Below are 21,680 nucleotides of genomic sequence, written 5' to 3'. Positions count from 1 at the left end.
TTTACAATTAATTGAACAACAACAACAAAAAAATGACCCTTTGGCCTGTCTTTGTAAAATGTAGATATCTAGCGATTTTAGTGTCATCTAGTGGTAAGATGATGGAGCTCAATTCATAAAAAGCAAAACAACAGAAATGCGTTGGCATATTTATTTCAGAGTCCATTATCTGACAGTCCGTTTAGCAGCATAAGGAAGGTCTTGAGGTATTTCTATATTCATTTGCAGGTCATTCACATGCACATACAGAAATCCAGTATACAAAACACAGACACACACACATACATACATACATAATAGATACGTCCTCCTACAGTGAACTTCAACCATCCTGTGCATAAAGTCTGTGGCAAATACATGGCAGTGAGCCTGTGCTTCTGGAGGAGTTTAAGGCAGACTCCCTCAGTGAAGAAGCTTTGGCTGTTGGGAGAAAAGAAGAGCAGATGGTCAGGAAAAGGATCTAAATTCAGAGCTGAGCCTCAACCACTGTGCTGAATTAAACCTTGATGATTCATCTTAACAAACTATCAATCTGTGACTTCCTATACTTGTTGTTTTATCGAATGCGGTGTATTTTTATCTTCAAAGTGTTTCATAAGTAAGCTTTGCCAGTTTTCTTCAAAAGCTTTAATGCATTTCCTTTGCCTAACAAGAGGATTATATGTCTACCAAGAGCTGCTTGAGCCGCTCTTACACATTGGTTCCACTAGCTTATTATTTAACACATCACTTCAAACAAGCACTTAAGAGTGCACTAAGTATTTTCAGTATAGAAGTGTTTTATGCCTAAAGAAATCAATAGTACTTTTAAATGATCTGCATTCACATTGGATGAATCATATCATTAGCCTCATAGGCTATAAAAGCTTTTCGATTTGGGTGGTTGAAAAATCAACAAATATTTATACAAGTTCTAAAAAAAGAAATACAATTATTGTATTTTGTAAAGGAAATTCTATAGTTTTAGATACTATAACTGGCTATCATTTCTTCAGTTTTTCACTTCATGCACAAAAATTATAATAATATAGGAATAGAACAAATATTTTAGGAAAGAGATTTTAAATGCTGTTTAAAGTATTATTTAAAATGTTTTCAATATATTTAGAATCAATAACATAGTAAAGTGTAATAGTTCACCCAAAAATGAACATTTTGTCATCATTTATGAACCCTCATGTGATTGCAAACCTGTATATGTTTCTTTCTTACACTGAACAGAAAAGAAGATATTTTGAAGAATTCTGAAAAACCAACATTTTCCCCAAACAGAAATACTATGCAAGTCAATGGGGACCATCACGCATTCTTAAGTTCAGAATATCTTCTTTTATGTTCGACACAAGAAAAAAAACTCATACAGGTTTAGAATGACGGAAGGGTTAGTAAATGATAATTTTCATATTCGGTGAACTATCCCTTTAAAACTGTTTATGGAAATTTTTGAAAAAAACTTAAATAAAATAAAGATATTAGATTTTTTTTTTTTTTAAGTAAAATAACTTGCTTTGGCAACTGACTGAAATAAATGTTAAAATAAAAGTACTAAAATGGCAACTACAACTGAAAATAAAATATTACTATAATATAAAATACAATATTTAACCAGCTCTATAAGCACATAACAAAAATGACTAAAGCTAAATTTAAAACAAAAACTGAAATTTTTAAAAACAAAGAAATGTTATAGAATTTACTACAATTTTAAATGAACTGCCATTTTTTTTTTCTATGAATCATGTTTAGTGGCATCTTTTAAGACAAAGGAACCTAATGATGATATAATGAGAGATGCTTTTTTAATATTAGATTTAATTTAAATGATTCATTAAAGCTGCAGTAGGTAACTTTTGTAAAAATATATTTTTTTACATATTTGTTAAACCTGTCATTATGTCCTGACAGTAGAATATGAGACCGATAATCTGTGAAAAAAATCAAGCTCCTCTGGCTCCCGGTAAGAATCAACCAATCAGAGCTGCGGTCCGTAACTTTGTTTGTTTTCAAAATGTAGAAAAATGTATATAATAAGCGAGTACACCATGAATCCATTTTCCAAACCGTGTTTTTAGCTTGTCCTGAATCACTAGGGTGCACCTATAATAAGTGTTTATATTCAGACTATTTTAGATTGCTTCGGGGATACCGCGGCGGAGTTACCCAGTACCTTTGTGATTCTTCATAGACATAAACAGAGAGAAGTCGCTCCGGCTATGATGTTCTTCTGCAAGAGTTAAACGCTTATTAACCGCTAGAGCGTCAAAAGTTACCTACCGCAGCTTTAAATGAGATTCCGCTGAGCTTTAACCACTGAAGGAAAAAATGTAACTGAATAATAAAAAAAGAAAATAAATACTGAATGCATCTTTAGTTAAACTACTGATTAATGTGTTAAACATACCTTCTGTGCACCTAGTTTCTTTGGCAGACTGTGGGAGGTTGACACCAGGCTGGAGTGAGTTTGGGAAAAAGAGGAGAGGATATTGGGTTTAGGGGCACATGAATTGTTTTTGGGGGGAGAGGCATCACAGGTCTTACGTTTCCTGCCAGGCCCTTTATGCTCGTACCCAACAGCCCTTTGATTGAGCCCTGAGGCCCCTCCCTTGTCAGACTCCGGGGAGGGAGAGGAGGGGATGTGGGCGGGGCTTTGCTTAATCAGCCCTTTCATTTCAGGTGGGTGTGTTCTACTGCTAAGTGAGTGTGCACCATTAAATGGTCCATGCGGTGAAGAAATCGTAGTTCTGTTCAAGGAGGACTGGCGGTCTTTATGGTGGGGGAGAAATAGGATTTTGGACTGTCCAGACGAGTCCTTGTCCTCTTTGGGTGATTTCCGGCGCTTGCTGGCTGGGGGACTCTCCTGAAGCTCCCTGAAACCCGCTTGGGAATTTAAAGCCTGTTTGCTGGTCCGAGCCGCAGGGTTACGGGGCCGGGCGGGGCCTGAGGTCGTCTGGGCTTTCGTTGGTAGTTTGGAGGCGGCTGATAGGTTAGTGGGCTCTGATTGTCCTGAGCTGCTTGTCCTGAGAGTAGAGGCGCTGCGGATGGGTACTGAGCTGCGCGTGGCATCATGGGAATTGTAGGTGTTTGTGGTGTTTAGGGGTTGATGAGAGCATAGTTCTGACACCTGAGGGATTTTCCTGCAGACATAGGATATAATTAAACAAATAAAATTCACAGGCAAAAGAAAAATAAACCAATCTTGCACAAATGCATTTAATAATTTTAAGTAATACAATAATTTTATATATAATTTATATATAATTTAATAATTTTAAGTAATACAATTAAATAAAACTGAAAAAAAAAAATAGAAATATAATAAGCCATTTACTAAAAATAACTCAAAATCCTAAATATAAAAAATTCTTATTCAAAAGACACTTCAAAATATTAATTATTCCTTTACTTTTTTTTTATACATTCGCTATGATGATCATATTTAGAATTTAAAAAATAACATTGTATTAGATAAGGAAACTACAAAAGTAGAAGGATTTGTAATAGTGCTTTCAGACTTCTAGACCTTACTGCATTTCCTGCAATTGGCTAAATGTTGTGAACACAGAAAACATAAGCCTTGTGAATGTCACAAGATCTTCAGCTTGATGTGAAACATCTTACTTCCATAGATAAGTGCTGAGATGCTGCTCCATCATAACACTGAACGCTGACCGCAGGTGGAGCAACCTTCGGTCAAATGCTAACACACTACGGCCAAGAACACGTGCCCCGAAGGTGCAAAGCTGGGAAGAACACGAGAGAGGAGACAAACATGGGTTCATTTTACTCTAAATATTATATTATTAGACAAAATGCTTTTGTTATGAACAGAATCTTACATTAAGATTTATATGAATTTTTTAAAATCACTTTTTAGTTCCTAAAGTGCTTAAATTTTGATATGAAGAAAAATACTTACACCCAGGGGTTTAGGGTGCAAGGTGCTTGCTGGTAAATGAGCAAAGTACTCCCGGTTCTCCCCGTCACTCTCCTCACTGGAGAGATCAGCTGAGAGAGACTCCACCTGCGGCTCTTCAGAGCGCATTACCTCCTGCTTCATCTCTACAACACCCTCTGATGAATTCATGGACCTGTAAGCACACACATTCAGATAAAAGTCCTGTCCAAGTATCACAAAAGCTTCACTCTCCATTACTTAAAGGGAAAGTTCACACAAAAATGAAAATTCTCTCATTAATTACTGTCGCTCCAATCCTGTAGGACCATCATTCATCTTCAGAACACAAATTAAGATATTTTTGAGGAAATCCAAGAGCTTTCTGACCCTGCATAGACAGCAACGCAACTGAAACATCCAAGGCCCAGAACATTGTGAATACATTGTAAAAAATAGTCCATTGCCATCAGTATATCAACCTTAATTTTATATGAAGCTATGAAAATACTTTTCGTGCACTTTATTCATCAACAACTTCTCTTTCATGTTAGCCTTTGAAATGTGTTCATGAGAGTACCACACTGCATGCGTGTCGTCCTGGTGACTACATTTCTGGGCCTTGCACATGGTAGGTCTGTTTCTGTCAATGCAGGGTCAGAATCTCGGATTTCATCAAAAAATATCTTAATTTGTGTTCTGAAGATGAAAGAAGGTCTTACGTTTGGAACGACATGAGGGTTATTATTGACAGAATTTTCATTTTTGGGTGAACTATCCCTTTAAACCACAGAATGCAGAACTATAGACCTGAGAATAGAAGAGTTAGTTATTTGGCATTTGTAGTGCAGAGGCCCAATCTGAGACGCAGGGGTCTCATGGTGGGCAGAGCCTTCATCAGGAACCTTTCTGGGCAAAGGTGGACGCTCTCGAGGCTTTGAGCTCATCTTCAGCTCCATTACAAGCTGGTCAAAAGGTTTCCGCCTCCCTACCACTTGCCGGCGCTGATGGATGGAATGAATCTGAGGCAGAGGAGATAGCAGAAACAGCAGCAAGAGATTAATGCTTGCTTTGTTCCAAAATCGCTACCATTTTTAATGCTGGTGTACTGGTTTCTGTATATTAAAACATACTCACATTACAGGTCAGCAGTCTGGTGCACAGTTTCTTTCTCTCGGGATCCATCACCCCACAGTGCTTGTCCAAGTCACATTCTTTCACTGAAATAAATTGATTTCAAAAAGAGAAAACATTTGAAAAAAAAACAAAAAAACCCACTGTAGATAAGTATATACAAAATGCTTGTGGGAAAAGTATAATACAGTAAAATTCTGGTTACAGTATTTGAGGGATTTCTTTAATTAAATGATTACTCTATGCATTAAATTCAAAAGTTACAGTAAAGACATTTATAATGTTTAAAAAATAATAATAATCGTTCAATACATCAAAGAATCCTGAAAAAAATGGTTTCCACAAAAATATGAAGCGACAACTGTTTTTAGCAATGATAATTATAAGAAATGTTTCTTGAGGAGCAAATCAGCATATCTGAATGATTTCTAAAGAATCATGTGACACTGAAGACTGGAGTAATGATGCTGAAAAAGTCAGCTGTGCAATCACAGAAATAAATGAAATTTTCTTCATCAATTTAAATGGAGTTCTTTAAATTGATTAATTTAAATGGACCATTTACAGATTCACAAGACTAAAACTAATGACACTCTTTAAAAAACTTAAAAGTATCAAATAGAAAGAGGATTTGACATTTAGTTTAGACTGCCAACAAAATCATGAATATTTAACATTTTATTCATGTTAATGTACAATATGTCTGAAATAATAACAGATTTTTTGTTGAGTTGCATCAGAGACTTACTAAGGCCTTTCTTGTAGGTTCTGCTGTATGTTCTTGGTCTGTGCGGGTGAGTGTGTGAGTCCAAACTTTTCTGCATTGGTTTCTCGACTGATGGGGCTGCTTTTTTGGGTGGCGTGGGCAAAAGTAGAGGTGATGGAGGGGTTTCACGGGAAAATTTATCCACCTGCTGAAGACTGGAAAATAACACTTGAATGAAATGACACTGGAATAAACAGCGGACATGTAAGATCAAGTTAAACGGCATTCACTCTTCCTCACCTGCTTCCTTCTCGCTGTGGTTTGGAATGTCCCTGGTGGGGAGAACGAGGATGTGGGACTCGTGGGGGTCCAGCCCCCTGGTGCCTGCTGTCTTGAACCTCACAAAGACTTCCATGTTGAGAAGGGGGTCTCCCCTGTTGGGGTCGGTCAGGAGAGCAGTTGGATGTTGTGTTGTAGAGCTCACTGAAGAGGCCATGACGACGCTCACAATGCTTCTCAAACGCCTGTGGCTTCACCACCTGCCCACAGTGACTGCACACCACCAGGAAGAAGTCATCGTGTGCTGGGCAGTGGCCATATATCGACATGTCTGTGAGGGCAAGAAAAATGCTTTTATGTTTGGCAAGGGTTTACTCTGAATGTAAAATCTTTTCATTCCTCATCATTGCAATCTGTCAGTAACAAGTCTAACAAACGCCTCCTCACCCTCTTTCTTAAGAGTCATGGTTTCCATCCGCTTCTTCACATTTTTGCTGCACTCTTCCAGCCAGGACCCTAAAAGTGAAGTGAAACAAACATTCATTTATGTATATTAAATGAAATATATATATATATATATAATGATTTTGTAATTCCAGAACCATATGTTCTTTTAATAGAATCAGAATCTAGGTCCAAGGGCTTTAAAAAGGCTTTTTTTTTTTTTTGCTGCACAGGGTCTGTGTATTAGCTTGGGTAGCTTCTATTCTGAAGTTGAGAAAATGATCGATAGAAAGACAGATATATAGTTCTGTACTTATAAATGAAATGTTGACTTGGCAAAAAAACAATTACAAAACCACATTAAATAATTATTAAAATTTTTACTGAAATTAGAATGGAAAATATGAAATTGAAAACTAATTAAGCCTTCAAATAAATACTATTATGTGTATCATACTAAAATAATACTGGCGAGAACAAATGCATTGTAAGTAATGTATTTACTGTTAATAGAGGCTGACTGAGTCAGATGAGGAGCTAGTAGGTGTGAAAAGAAACCCGCATTTATGAGTAGGATGGGAAAAAAAATGGTTGCCACAAAAAAAGTTTAATGATGAATTTCAACCACAAATGTGACATCCCTTTAGATGTTGTTGGCCTACATATTTACCAGCAGTTTTTAGCAATTGCGTTTTATTTTATAAAATTGAATTATATTATATACTGTATAAATTATATTTACTTTTATTATTTTAATATAATATTATTTGTACCTCATTTTATGTCACATCCAGCAACAGCTCTATTATTAGCCTAACATCTTAAGGTGGGCTATTGGACTTCCAGGGTGGGCTGTATAATTGTGAAGGTGGTTGAAGAAAATTCATGACAATTCTTGTAAACCCTAGACTGTTCTCTTAAAAGTTTGTTGAGGCCCCCTAGTTGGCTGTGGTCCCCCAGTTGAGAACTGCTTCTCACCATCTCACCATCAAATGTCAAACCAACAGTGTTTAATGTTCTCATTTCTAATGACCACAGCTCACTGCATTCATAAATATGGGTCATTTCCTGTATTACATCAACCACATACATGAGAATTGCAAGTATCATTATTAATCCGTTGATAAGATAGATGGAGAGAGATCAACTCGGTGTGCTGTATACAGATGTAATGTAAAAAAAAAAAAAAAAAAAGGTTAAAGCAAGGGGTTTGATGTGAATGTGCCTCTTGATTGTTGGCTATTACATTGGGAAGTATCAGCCCAGCGTTTCATAATGCTGTCACCGCATGATTATCAGATAATAATGAGATGTTCTCGCGGCGAACAGAGCAATTTTAAACCAGTGTCTGTGTGTAATTGGGTTCAGAGGTTTATTTATCTTGATAGTTCTCTGGTCGGAGAATCGTCTCCACCTTCACTTCCCGTCGAGCTGGCTGTAAGATCACCCAAGATGACATACTGAGCCCATCTTTTGGCTTTAAGACTCTAACCAACACGACAACGTACATAATGTGTTCATGTACATTATAAGCTAATTTTCAATATTGTACACGTTAGTAAAACGAATATTATTCAGCTAAGCAGAGCGCTAGGACCTGGGAGATCTTCCAAAAGTAGTGTGTGGGAGTGCAACCCATGCGGCGCTAGGACCCGGCGGGGCCTTTGTTTGGGTCGTGGTGCCGGGGTTTGCCCTCTTCAAACGAATCCATTTCCTGTGCTAGCTCGACGCGATTATAACCGAAAGTATCGAGAGCTCCACATAATTTTACTCACCCTCCGGCGTGGATACGTTCGCTCTGTCGATCCAAGCGGTCCAGCTTTGCCCTACAAAGTCAACGATGGAAATCCGCCGATCTAGGGCAGCCATTACCGATTTAGCGCGTGCACGATTCACCACCATCACGACGGGAGCGCATTGCGACGTCATCTTGCGCGCTCACGTCGGATTACCTTCTAGCGATGGGAGGTCCGACTCAATTCTGCGAGTCGGTTCTTTTGAAATGTTTGTTCCAAAGAACCGGTTCAGATTAATCAGGGATATTACACTTTAATAATACATAAAAACAATGTAAAATGTACGAGATTTAGCCTAATTTTAATCTGCAGTCTATGGACAGGTTGATATATATATATGGAGAAATAACAATGACGTCTATATAATACCTCTAAACGTACTTTTTTTAAGAAACCACATGAAAATGAGCAAACTTTCATTATAGATATTGCCAAACTTCCCCTGTTCATGGCACATTAAGATAAGTGTTTTATATTACAAGCTTCAGATTTAAAATTTATTTCATTTTGCTGACATATTTTACACATGTTTTGGATATCTCTTTCTCACTGCATACATCAGGAAATACAACAGACATCAACAAATTCACCTGGACTTTAAGGAATTCAAAAGATCCCTTTACAAATACCTTCAGAACATGGGATATAAAATAGGTGTATGTAGGCTACTAGAGATTTCCAGCTCAAAACTCAAATTTGAAACTCCCCTTAAAAATAATGTGTTATAAAAAAGAGAACAAGTTATAGACGTTGTAGAACCAAAACAACCCAAATATCAAAAATGGACCAAAAAAAAAAAAAAAAAAACCTCCCATCTGTCAAATTCTCGGTTCATTCCAAATGCATTTACTCTCAAAATAGACAAGGAAGACTTACTGAGTCGAAATGCGCTCGGATCGATTAGTGTACAAATTGTCCAATCTCTGAACGGATTCAACGATTCATTGAAAAGATCCGACTCAAAATAACAATTCGTTCACGAACCGAACGTCGCTTCAAGCTCGTGTCCGTGCACTTGAAATGCTGGAAATACCCATAGGAAATACCCTTTTTTTCTATTACATCATAATCTAAAAACACTGTAAAAAAAAAAAAAAAAAATAGACAATACATCCTGTTTTAATAAAAACATCCACACAATTAACCAGCATCAGCAACAGCAGGCTGAATCTGTGAGCATTAAGATAATAAAGAGATTACATTTTGGCTATGGAATGTGCCTTGCCTTTGTAGCCTATTTAAGTAAATTAGAATTAGAAATTCATTTTCAAAGGTCATTACCAATTAGAAATTTGACGAATACGTGGAACATAAAACAATATGACGCACAATAAAAACAAATCATGATTATTTATTTAAGGCCTCCAGCATTGTTAAACAAAAGCAGTCAATACATTTTTATCATCAGTCGTGCCAGATATGATGTAAACATTTCTTAAATATAGGCTAAGTAAGTTATAAGGCACACAGTTCATACAAGGCCATTTCAACCGTAAGAAGCACAGTGGAAAATTTAGCCAAGATATTTTATAAAGCCAAAACTAACTAAATACAACAGCAACAGGGAACATCAAACAGCAAAAAAATAATACTTCATTAAACAGGAGTCAAAAACATTCAGTACATTTTGTTCATGTAACAAGTTCAAATGCCATGAGAAACATGACCGTAGCAGTAAAGAGATGAAATGTAACTTTTTAATGATGCAATTTACTTCATACAAACAGTTTATTTGCTAAGGTGCTCTTGTACCTTTTCTTGTATACAGCTTTGCTTTAGTGTGTAAAATGCACATCTAAATTGGACCATATCTGAATATAATGGAGATAATCTATAGACAAGGACCTTTGGTGGATTTGTGACACAGGTCAAGTCAGGTAGATTCATAATATCAGTCGACCGGGTGCTACGCAGCACCACTTTAATCCTGAAACAACACTTGCGTGATGAATGTGGATGTAACCTGCTGTTTAATTATGACTGTCCTGCTCCTGCTTGCTGATTGGCTGACTTGTGTAATGGCGTCTCCTTGTAAAGAAACCAGCAATTTCCTCCCCACAGGATAAGGTTGAGGAATCCAAAGATCTACAAAGATTCATTTGATTCACATTACATAAATACCAACAAGAGTTAGCAGTAAAAATATGTGGGAAAACAGGATAAATAATGCATAAGTAATTCTAATAAATTATCCATGTATAACATATAGGTTTAGAATTTATATACTAAGGTGACCAGATGTGGCACTTCCCGGAACACGTTCAGCACAGGATGTGCTCCTCCGATTGATCATCATATGAGATCAAAGTACTGCGAGAGCTAGAGCAGAACAGGCAGCTCCATTATCTCCAATGGCTCCCGCCGTACTTTGATGTCATACAACAATCAATTGTAGGAGCACAAACAACGAACACCTGGTTATTTTACGCAATTTAGAAATCCTGAGCTGAACGTGTCACCAGAAAGTGGCAGTCTGGTCACCATATCATGTACATTACAATCCTCTTACCACTGAAGAATTGAGGCGGCCCATCAAGGGGATGTGCCCCGCAGTGCACTTGTTTCCTTCTATCTTACACATGTCATTTAGAGACACAAGTGTATTTGGACTGGTTGACAGTTTCACATCTGTGAGGCCTTTTCCCCATGCAGATGAGCACACCAGCCAGAGAAAAGTGAAGATCCCAGTTATCAGTAGATCCTAAAGAAAGTAATACATGTTTATGAAGTATAAATAATTAATTATATTGTAAAAAAAAAAAAAATATATATATATATATTATTTTTATAATATGCCAGTGTAATGTTTGGAATAATTAGGATTCTTAATGTTTTTGAAGTCTTACGTTTACCATGGCTGCATTTATATAATTAAAATACAGGGGGAAAAAACCTTTAATGAAATGAATTAATACAATTTAAAAGAACAGTTTTATTTTTAACTTTAATTTGAAATGTAAATATTTGAATATATTTTAATGCAGTCTTTAGTGTCACGTGATCTTTCAGAAATAATTCTAATATGCTGATTTAATGCTCAACATTTCTGATTATTATCAGTGTTGAAAACAGTTGAATATTTAATGCGGAAATGGTGATCACATTTTTCAGGATTTTGTTTTTACTTTTTTTATGAATATTAAGTTTCATTTATTTGAAACAAAAATCTTTTGTAACATCATTTCTATCTTTATGGTCACTTTTTCTCAATTTAACACTCCCTTGGTCAATAATAGTATTATTATCTTCTTTAAATTAAGTTGGCTTGAAAAAAACTTCTTCTGAGACTAAATTTAAAATGTATCTCCTCCTAGAATGTATCTCTTCCTCTGACTGGAAGACCCCAGGCAGTACGGGTCGGCAACAACACATCCAGCACCTTCACACTGAACACTGGGGCCCCAAGGATGTGTGCTGAGCCCCCTCCCCTTCACTCTGCTGACCCACGACTGCACACAATCACACAACTCCAACTTCTTCATTAAGTTTGTGGATGAAACGACTGTGGTGGGTCTCATTAGCAACAAAGATAAGACTAACTACAGGAGCGAGGTGAGGCGCCTGGCCGGATGGTGCAGTGACAACAATCTCTCTCTTTGAACGTGGAGAAGACGAAGGAGATTGTTGTTGACTTCAGCAGAGCACACACTCAGCACGTTCCTCTGACTGTGGAGACTGTGGAGAGAGTGTGGAGAGAGTGAGCAGCACCAAGTTCCTGGGTGTGCACATCTCAGAGGACCACTGCAGCACTGGCCAAGAAATCACAGCAGCATCTCTACTTCCTCCGCAAACTGAGTAGAACCAGAGCCCCGCCCCCCATCACGTACATCTTCTACAGAGGGACCAGTGATGCGTGTGTTGATCCAAAATGAGCGGGTGCCTGCAGTCACCTGTGGTAATCCGCGGTTACTAGTCGTCCAAAAATAATTTTAATAATATTCTGGTCGCGGTCAGTCGGTCGTTTGAAATAAAGATGCCAATTAAACCCAATTTTGAAATACATAGGCCTACACTTTATTGGCTGAATAACTGGCGCGAAGATGACACACGAGCTCAGTCTGCAGGAAGAGATGGAAGCGACAAGAGTTGCGGGCGGGTTATTTGAAAACGTCGGTCGGTTGTGGGTTGTTTATACACTGACCCGCGCATCACTGAGAGGGACCATCAAGAGCGTTCTGATGAGCTGCATCACTGTGTGGTATGGCGCCTGCAACACGTCCAGCCGAAAGACTCTGCAACGCATAGTGAGAGCAGCTGAGAAGATCACTGGTGTCTCTCTCCCCTCCCTCCAGGACATTTACGGAACCCGTCTCACTCGCAAAACCCTCTGCATCACAGGTGCATTTTCGATGTGAATTTCAATTCTCTGTATGTATGTACTGTACATGTGGAAGAATTGACAATAAAGCAGACTTGACTTGACTAGTGCTTTCAAGCTAGAACCACCAAACTCTGGTCAGACCTTCAGACAAAACTCCCTACTGAAAATACAGCTTAAACCAACCTAAGCTGATTGGTTGCTTTTAAGTGGTTTTGGTCACTGTCACGCTGGTCTTGGCTGGTTTTTACTGAATCAATTGGTTTTAGCTGGTTTTAGACTACCATCACACTTGGTAATCATGCTAACAACATGCTAGTCACTTTGCTAATCATGCTAACAACATGCTAGTCATGCTAACAACATGCTAGTCACTTACTAGTCATGTCATGCTAGCAACATGCTAGTCACTTGCTAGTCATGCTAACAACATGTCAGTCACTTGCTAATCATGCTTACAACATGCTAGTCACTTGCTAGTCATGTCATGCTAGCAACACGCTAGTCACTTGCTAGTTATGCTAACAACATGTCAGTCACTTGCTAGTCATGCTAACAACATTCTAGTCACTTACTAGTCATGTCATGCTAGCAACATGCTAGTCTCTTGCTAGTCATGGTAACAACATGTCAGTCACTTGCTAATCATGCTTACAACATGCTAGTCACTTGCCAATCATGCTAATTACAAGCTAGTCACTTGGTAGTCATGCTAATAACATGCTAGTCATTTGCTAGTCATGCTACTGACATGCTAGTCACTTGTTAGTCATGATACCAACATGCTAGTGACATGATCATCATGCTAGAAACGCATTAACGACAAGATAGTAACTTGGTAATCATGCTAGCGACATGCTAGTATAAAATGTCTTTATCTGTCTATTTATCTATTTATTTTTCTGATAGGTTGTATTGCCTTCAAAACTTCAAAACCAATTTAAATTAGTTAAAACTGAAAACCCTCAAACTTTAAGCTTTTAAAACTACCTCAAAACTTTCTGGCTTGGCTTTTTCAAGCCAACCTACATTTTGACCACAAACTTTACCATCTAGTTTCTTTTTTTATCTTACATACCACAACTGTTTGATTGGCAGTGTTTGTTTTCAACTGATAAAAATAAGAAATGTTTCTAGAGGACCAAATCATTACATTAGATTGATTTCAGAATAATCATGTGACACTGAAGTCTTAAGCAATGGCTGCTGAAAAAAAATCTTAATTATTCCACAAGTTTTATGTTAATAAATATTATATATGCACCAGTGTTTTATATTTAACACTCAAATGCCTTTGCTTTATCCTCAGGACACTTTGTTTGAAATAACAGTTGCAGCTGTTGTCAAAAAAATCCACCCGTTTCTTCATTTACACACAAGTGGAACTCTTCACACCCCCACACAGTTCAGAAACAGCTCACAAAGTTCATACAGCCAAGTGATACTGAAATCCAGTATAATATTGAACAAGCTAATATAATGACCACCAGGAAGTGTATAAATTAACCTATCAGACATGCAGTGGCTGGCATTCACTTCCCATACAAGGACAGCCATTGAATATAAAAAGGGATGTGAATTTAAAGGCATGCGTAGACATGGTGGAGGTTTACGAATGCACACAGAACTCTTAAAATAGACACAGTGTGAACCTGAATCTATAAACACTCACAATATTGGGGCCACGAGGAGATTCACGGTAGATGTGCTGGTAGCCCAGATACAACACAAGAGTAGCTGTGCTGTACAGGAAAGCCAGAACTCCAATAGCTACAAAGAACTCAGCGGAAGACGAATAATCTCCAGTCAGATGTTTGGTTTTAGACACTGTTCTGTTGACGCAGTCTGGGACACTGTAACTCTGGGTATTGAGCCTTTGTAACAAAGAATAATAAAAAAGAACATTCTGGAAAAATTGATTTATTAAAAACAATGTGTTTCATATGTTCTTATTGTTCACCTAAAAGGATAGCTGAAGGATACATTTATTTCTTTGCTGGGACTGTTCTCGCACTGGATGTTGAAACTGGTAGAGCCAGAATAACCCCCAGTTGTGGCAAAAGCAAAAATAGCAAATATCTGTAAAAGACAGTTAGTGCATACAAAGAGGTTAAATGAATGAATTAATGTTTACAGGAATAAATATAATAAAAACGGAAAAAAGAAAGCGTGCACATGATTAAGCAGAACTAAGACCAGCATATGAAGAAATGCAAATAATTTTCAAGTAGTCTATCCTTACATTGCTTTCTGCTTCCTCTTTTTAATGGTAACGTTATCTTTTTCAAAGGAGAAATCCTTATTGTGGGTATTAAACATATTAAAATCTGTATTTTGCTAATAACTGGTGCTTCCTTTACGAAAAATAACCATGGTTTTATTATAGTAAAACTGTAGTAACCCATGGTTTTTTGGCGTATTGACTGCCATTTGTAAAACCACAGATTTACTACAAATACCATGGTTAATATAGCAAAACCATGGTTAATTTGTGGTTACCATGGTTTAACTACAGTAACCATGGTTTTTTGGTTTTATCTGTAGTAAAACAATGGTTAATTTTCGTAAGGGTTACCTTAAATAAGGAAAATGATAAAGGGATTGTACATAATTGGTGATTTCAGTTATGAGAATAATGCTTTTTCTAAAAGCTTTTAAAGTACCTACAGAGAGAAGCTTAAGATCATGAGATACAAAAAATCAGAAAAGTACGTACCCATTCCAGGACACGTATAAATCCCAGGGGCTCTTTCAGAGGGCCGAGATCTAACCGAAATCCGCTCATCATGCTCTGCAAATAAAAAAGCATCAGTAGCTGTCCATAAAACAACCGTTACAACTGTCGAGGACAGTGTGCGATGATCAAAGATCCGGAAACATTATGAAGCGCGGCACATTTTGCAGCAGCATTTTCTCGAAAACTCTTTTCTCACCAGTTTCATCACATCTAAAAAAAAGTTACATTTAGTTTAAGCGAACTGCAGTGTGTACGCCACGAAGTGCTGAGATTGTTTTTTGCTGTACTGAAGAAAAAGGAAGATTGAGAAAGATTACCTTGTCTAAGCCTAGTCCCCAAACAAATAAGTTGCCAAATTTCCTTTCCTTTTTCCTCACCGCTTCAGCTTAGACATGGTTTTGTATGGAAAGCCTTTTTAACATTTATTCTAAAAGCTGTACTAGTATCTTTTTTTCATGTTACTGGTACTTATTTTTTAGACACTAGTATCTTTTCCATTAAGTACTAGTACTTATTCATTAGGTACTAGTGCTTATTCGTTAACTACTAGTGCTTATTCTTTAGGTACTAGTGCTTATTCTCTAGGTACTAGAGTCTTTTGTAAAGTTACCAGTACTTATTCATTAGATACTAGTACTTAATCATTAGATACTAGTACTTATTCCAATAGTGACTAGTATTTAATTAAACTACCCGTGTTAACAAAAAATAGAACTAGTACTTATTTTTTAGTTACTAGTGACTTTTTAGACCAGAGATATCCTGAACTTAATAGATACTAGTACTTTTTAAATTTGCATTTCTGCCCAGTATGGTAATTGTATGTTGAATATTAATGAACCAACAACATATAGGAGAGAGATTAATCAGGAATCAGAAACAAGGAGATGGATGTACTTTTTTTTAGAAAACCAAATAGAAAAGAAACAATTATTTTTTTACACAAGCACATTGAAAACGTATTTTTGTCAGTTTTTTTAACTGTAATTTCATAAATATAGTAGCCTAATGTGTTTAATGGTCTTTGAGTGACCTCTGCTGGCAGGATGTAGATACGACACCAATTTTATTAGCTGTTATTTTCCTATTTTTCCTCCAGTAAAAACAATAAATATCATACACAAGGTGTATGTTAATTTTTTTTTCATATACAGTCATACAGTCATGGACACCCTTGGTAAACATGATCAAAGAAGCCTGTGAAAATTAATCTGCATTGTTAATCTTTTTGATCTTTTATTTTAAAAATTCACAAAAATCTAACCTTTCTTTGGATAATAATAATTTAAAATGGGGGAAATATCATTATGATATAAATGTTTTTCTACAATACACATTGGCCACAATTAAGAACACCCTTAGAAATTCTTATGAGTAAAATAACTCTAAAGTATATTCCCAGTCATATTCACAATTTTGAGCACTCCAGAGTGATTATGAACATGAAATTATCCAGCCATTGCTTCCTGTTTCACATAAATATAAAGAAGAGGGAAAACAAAGCCCAAATGCCCTTAATCATCCATCACAATGAGAAAAACCAAATAATATATTTCTGATGTGCAACAAAAGATGATTGAGCTTCACAAATTAGAAAGTGACTGCAAGATGTGACTAACAAATGAGCTAGAGCAGTGAAAATCCCCATTTCCAACATCAGGGCAATAATTAAGAATTTCCAATCAACAGAAAATGTTACAAAACTGCCTGGAAGAGGATGTGTGTCTTTATCATCCTAATGCATGGTGAGGAGGTCAGTTTGAGTGGCTAAAGACTCTCCAGGGATCACAGCTGTTATTGCAGAAAATAGTTGAGTCTCGGGCTCAGAAAACCTTTAAAAAAATTGTCAAACAGCACCTACATCACCACATGTTGTTTGGGATGGTTACAATAAAAATTATCCTAGCTCATCCAAAAACAAACTAAAGCATATTCATTTATCAGACATGACTGGAACTTCAAATGGGACTGGCTTCTATGGTCAGATGAAACTAAAAAAATAGCTTTTTAGCAGCAAACACTCAAGATGGGTTTGGTGAACACAGAGATAAAAAGTAAACCATATGTACAATGAAATATACTGCTCTATTTTTGATGTTGTGTGCCTATATTTCTGCTGGAGGTCCTGGACATCTTGTTTAGATACATGGCATCTTTGATTATATCAAATACCAACAGATAAAAAACCAAAAAGTGACTGACTCTGTTAGAAATCTTATAATGACCATGTTTGGATCACAATCAAACATAAACCTCAAAAACAACACAATAATGGGTCTCTGAGCACAAAACCAAGCTTCTGCTATAGCCTTTTCCAGTCCTCTGACCTGAACCCTACAGAAAATGAGAGGAGTGAACTGAAGAGAAGACACACCATTTTTTTGATAAAAGATCAAAAGGATTAACAATGCAGATTAATTTTCACAGCCTTCTTTATCATCATATATACCAAAGCTGTCCATATTTTTGGGCATGACTGTAGCACTGGTGCTGCAGACACTGAATGTTTTTACATTAATATTCTGTACAGGGCACCCAAAATCTGTGACGATTCGTGGAGTGCAATTACTGTGAAGACAGGACCAGACTAGAGGAATTCTAGTGCCTACGGTGAAGTGAAAAAGGGGAAGTGAGCCCACTAGTGGACACCCAGGGAAACAGAGACTAGACAGCGTGACAAAATCCAAACCTTTTCAAGGACTGCACGATTTTGCCCAATGTTTTTTTTTTTAGTAAATATATATATATATATATATCAATAAAACTAATAATGGTTATGGTTATTAATTCTAAATAAAAACACTAAACAAAATAAGGAACATTACTTTTGTAATAACACTATTTCACTATAATATACAAAACTGAGAAGCCTATACAAGACTAAATATAAATATAGCTGCAAAAAAATGCACACTTCTATAGTAGAACGTAAGGAATTGCAATTTTTTTACCTCAAAGATCTTAATTATTTTAGCTATTTTTACTCAAATTAGGATTTTGCAAGCAATAATGAGTACTCAATGAATGTATTTTTAATTCATACTCGTCGCCGGAGTGCGCCCTCGCGCAGAAACTCTACAAGTGAGACTCACTGATGAAGTTCCAGGAAACTCAGCTTTCGCTGTAGATGTAGCTGAATAACATTCAGATAGACGTTTTACTGATGAAACTTGATGAAAATAAACAATTACTGTGACAATATATGCTTTTATCTCTGCTCTTCAAACCTCCAAACGAACAGGGACTCGGAGTTATTCTGTTTTTGATATCATCTTTTAATTTCTGACTAGTAATTATTGCAATTGTATCTAGTATCTATTTAAATATTACTAGTAAGTATTCATTAGATACTAGTACTTATGTTTTAGATACTGGTACTTATTCATTAGATACTAGTTCTTATTTAATAGATACTAGTAGTTATTCATTAGGTACCAGTTCTTATTCTTTAGACACTAGTACCTTTTTTAATCACTACTAGTAACTATTCTTATCTTACTAGTCAGATCTGCCTTTTCACTCGTCTTATGTTATGACTAGTCCAAATGGCTACAGTAGAGTTCAACAAAAAAAAATTACTAGTAAAATAAAAAATCATACTAGTAACATTTAGAATAAGTACTAGTATCTAATAAATGTGTACTAGTATCTATTAAATAAGTACTAGTATTTATTTAATAGGTACTAGTATCTAATGAATGAGAACTAGTTTTTAATAAATAAGCACTAGTACCTAATTAATAAGTACTAGTATCTAAAAAATAAGTACTAGTATCTAATTAATAAGAACTAGTATCTAATAATAAGTACTAGTATCTAATGAATAAGTACTAGTGTCTATTTAATAAGTACTAGTATCTAATTAATAAGAACTAGTATCTAATAATAAGTACTAGTATCTAATGAATAAGTACTAGTGTCTATTTAATAAGTACTAGTATCTAATGAATGAGTACTAGTATCTAAAAAATACACACTAGTACCTAATGAATAACTACTAGTACATAAAAATTAAGTACTAGTCACTGGTGGAATACATACTAGTCAAAACTCAATAGCTGATATCTCAATGACGGATCCCCATAGAAGTCAATAGCAAAAAAATTAAATTTGTTACTAGTAACAATATAAAAGTTACTAGTCACTATTGAATTAAGTACTAGTATCTAATGGATAAGTACTAGTGCCTAATAAATAAATACTAGTATCTAATAAATAGGTACTAGTATTTAATCAATAAGTACTAGTATCTAATTAATAAATACTAGTACCTAATAAATAAGTACTAGTATATAATGAATAAGTACTATTATCTCATGATCAAGCACTAGTATCTAATGATTAAGTACTAGTAACTTTACAAAAGACACTAGTGCCTAAAGAATAAGCACTAGTACCGAAAGAATAAGCACTAGTACCTAATGAATAGGTACTAGTACTTAATGGAAAAGATACTAGTATCTAAAAAATAAGTACTAGTAACTTGGAAAAAGATACTAGTACAGCTTAAAGAATAAATGTCAAAAAGGCTTTCCATAGGTTTTGACCACGTGATTCGTGACGTGAGCCCATCACCCAGACAAGCGGAGGGCTATCTAAAGAAAAAAAAAACTTTTCCTGTAACATAACATCTTCTCGTCACACACACACACACACACGCACGCGCACACACACACACACACACACACACACACACACACACACACACACATATATATATATATATATATATATATATATATATATATATATATATATATATATAGCTTTAAGAAATATTTTCACGCTTATAAATTGTATTTTCCATACATGTTGGAAGATATCATTTATTGAAATTTCTGGAAATTAGTTTTAGTCATCCTAAAAATAATATAGATAAGTCTTAAACGTGATTTACTGTAATTTGACCACAAGAGGACGCTCTTAGCTAGATGTAGCTCATTAATGTTCCTTTTTACGTGTAAATTTGGCTTTTGCAATGAATAGCCGATATTTTGTTATAACAGACTTTTTAACAAATTGGTATTGTTACATTAAACAATATTATAAATAAGTAACTTTTTTTCTTTAGGCATTTTGCCGTCCCCACTTCTGTTATACGTTCTCCTTGTAAATGCACGTTTTTGTTTAAAAAAATGAATAAAGAAACAATTTTTTAAGCAATGCTATATCCTAAAATTTGTGAATTTGGTTTAAAATGACACCATACATTAAAGAGATAGTTCACCCAAAAATGATAATTCTGTCACCATATAGTAGTCTACTTAAACTGTTGACAGTAGCCACTGATTTCCGTAGCATGGAAAAATACTCTACAAAAAACTATAGAAGTTTTGTGTTCAACATTTACATTTACATTTAGTCATTTTGCAGACGCTTTTATCTAAATCGACTTACAAATCAAGACAATTGAAGCAATCGAAATCAACAAAAGAGCAATAATATGCAAGTGCTGTAACAAGTCTCAGTTAGCTAAACAGAAGAAATAAGCTTATACAGTTTAGGAGAGTGAGTCAGTTATTACAGAATTTTCCTTTTTTAGGTGAACTTTCCACTGTTTCTTATGTTATGTAAAGCAATGCTGAATGAACATTATTAGCATACAAAGGATGGCCTAAAATTCACAACTGTTGTTGAAAAAGAACAGTCTGTCATTTTAACTTTAAAAAGTTGACTAGCTCTCGATGGATAGAAGGTGCCTAGGCAGTCACTACTGAGGAATTCAGGTCACACGATCTTTACTTGTGTGGCAGGTTTTTCCACCCATGCAGAATTTTATTATGCACTGCAAAGTTAAAAAAAACATTGGGCTGACATTTAGAATTATAATCTTCCTTGCAAAAGCAATGATGTACATACTTCACTTCTTTAGTGAATAGCAAAATTGAATCCACTAATAGAAGAGACAGGATAATATGAATAGGGAGCACGTGGCTCTCGGCCAGCAGTGCAGATCTGAGACTGCAGAAATTACTGAGAACTGATTGGAATCACAATAAGCCTTTTTTTCTGTGTCACATGGTATGTGATCATGGGATAGGCTTTTCCATGCCAGAACCTTCCATAATCTCATATACAATCACAAAATATGTAACAATGTAATATAATATTCCATGATTCAGTACATAAATACATTGTAAGAATGTATGTGAAATGTTATTTAACTTTAAAACATTGAATGCTGAAATCTAAACTGCTAAACAGTTTAAAAGGACAGGGTTAAAACTGATCACAACTAAGCAGCTGACCCTTAACTTTATTGTATTTTACATTGTGTCTTCAGTTAAAAATCTTGTTGGTCTAATACAATGATAAAATGGTTAGAATCTGGGGGAAGATGCACTATATTCATCTGTTATGATATGAGTCACAGA

At 35.7% G+C, this 21,680-nt stretch overlaps 2 protein-coding genes across 3 annotated transcripts; both read right to left on the bottom strand.

Annotated features, from left to right (window-relative positions):
- Positions 1–137: 137 nt before the first annotated feature.
- atxn7l2b (ataxin 7-like 2b) lies at positions 138–8,396 on the bottom strand. The gene is made up of 10 exons (XM_052563356.1): positions 8,231–8,396; positions 6,459–6,527; positions 6,033–6,342; positions 5,775–5,947; positions 5,030–5,112; positions 4,703–4,914; positions 3,917–4,088; positions 3,619–3,740; positions 2,402–3,134; positions 138–420 (listed from the first exon to the last, which is right to left on the bottom strand). The coding sequence occupies exons 1-10, from the start codon at positions 8,382–8,384 to the stop codon at positions 403–405; spliced, it is 2,046 nt and encodes a 681-aa protein (XP_052419316.1). The 5' UTR covers positions 8,385–8,396; the 3' UTR covers positions 138–402.
- A 1,186-nt stretch (positions 8,397–9,582) lies between these two features.
- Positions 9,583–15,716, bottom strand: sypl2b (synaptophysin-like 2b). Of its 2 annotated transcripts, none has more exons than XM_052563359.1 (6): positions 15,624–15,716; positions 15,286–15,360; positions 14,530–14,648; positions 14,242–14,443; positions 10,761–10,952; positions 9,583–10,336 (listed from the first exon to the last, which is right to left on the bottom strand). In XM_052563359.1, the coding sequence occupies exons 2-6, from the start codon at positions 15,355–15,357 to the stop codon at positions 10,226–10,228; spliced, it is 696 nt and encodes a 231-aa protein (XP_052419319.1). In that variant the 5' UTR covers positions 15,358–15,360; positions 15,624–15,716; the 3' UTR covers positions 9,583–10,225. The 2 variants fall into 2 exon arrangements, with proteins under 2 accessions (XP_052419319.1, XP_052419318.1); XM_052563358.1 differs by lacking the exon at positions 15,624–15,716 and adding an exon at positions 15,503–15,593.
- Between the last annotated feature and the right edge of the window lie 5,964 nt (positions 15,717–21,680).

This window comes from Carassius gibelio, chromosome B8 (assembly GCF_023724105.1).
Source record: "Carassius gibelio isolate Cgi1373 ecotype wild population from Czech Republic chromosome B8, carGib1.2-hapl.c, whole genome shotgun sequence".
In the NCBI taxonomy this organism is placed as follows: Eukaryota; Metazoa; Chordata; class Actinopteri; order Cypriniformes; family Cyprinidae; genus Carassius; species Carassius gibelio.
This window is presented reverse-complemented; position numbering and strand designations above follow the sequence as displayed.

Excerpts from the sequence above, each read along its gene's own strand:
- atxn7l2b (XM_052563356.1), bottom strand. The coding sequence starts at position 8,384 with ATGACGTCGCAATGCGCTCCCGTCGTGATGGTGGTGAATCGTGCACGC. Across the intron at positions 6,528-8,230 it reads GAACGTATCCACGCCGGAGG|GGTCCTGGCTGGAAGAGTGC; the intron begins GTGAGTAAAATT and ends CTTCACTTTTAG. Across the intron at positions 6,343-6,458 it reads CATGACTCTTAAGAAAGAGG|ACATGTCGATATATGGCCAC; the intron begins GTGAGGAGGCGT and ends TTGCCCTCACAG.
- sypl2b (XM_052563358.1), bottom strand. Across the intron at positions 14,649-15,285 it reads TTATACGTGTCCTGGAATGG|ATATTTGCTATTTTTGCTTT; the intron begins GTACGTACTTTT and ends TGTCTTTTACAG. Across the intron at positions 10,953-14,241 it reads CTCCTCGTGGCCCCAATATT|GATCTACTGATAACTGGGAT; the intron begins GTGAGTGTTTAT and ends TACTTTCTTTAG.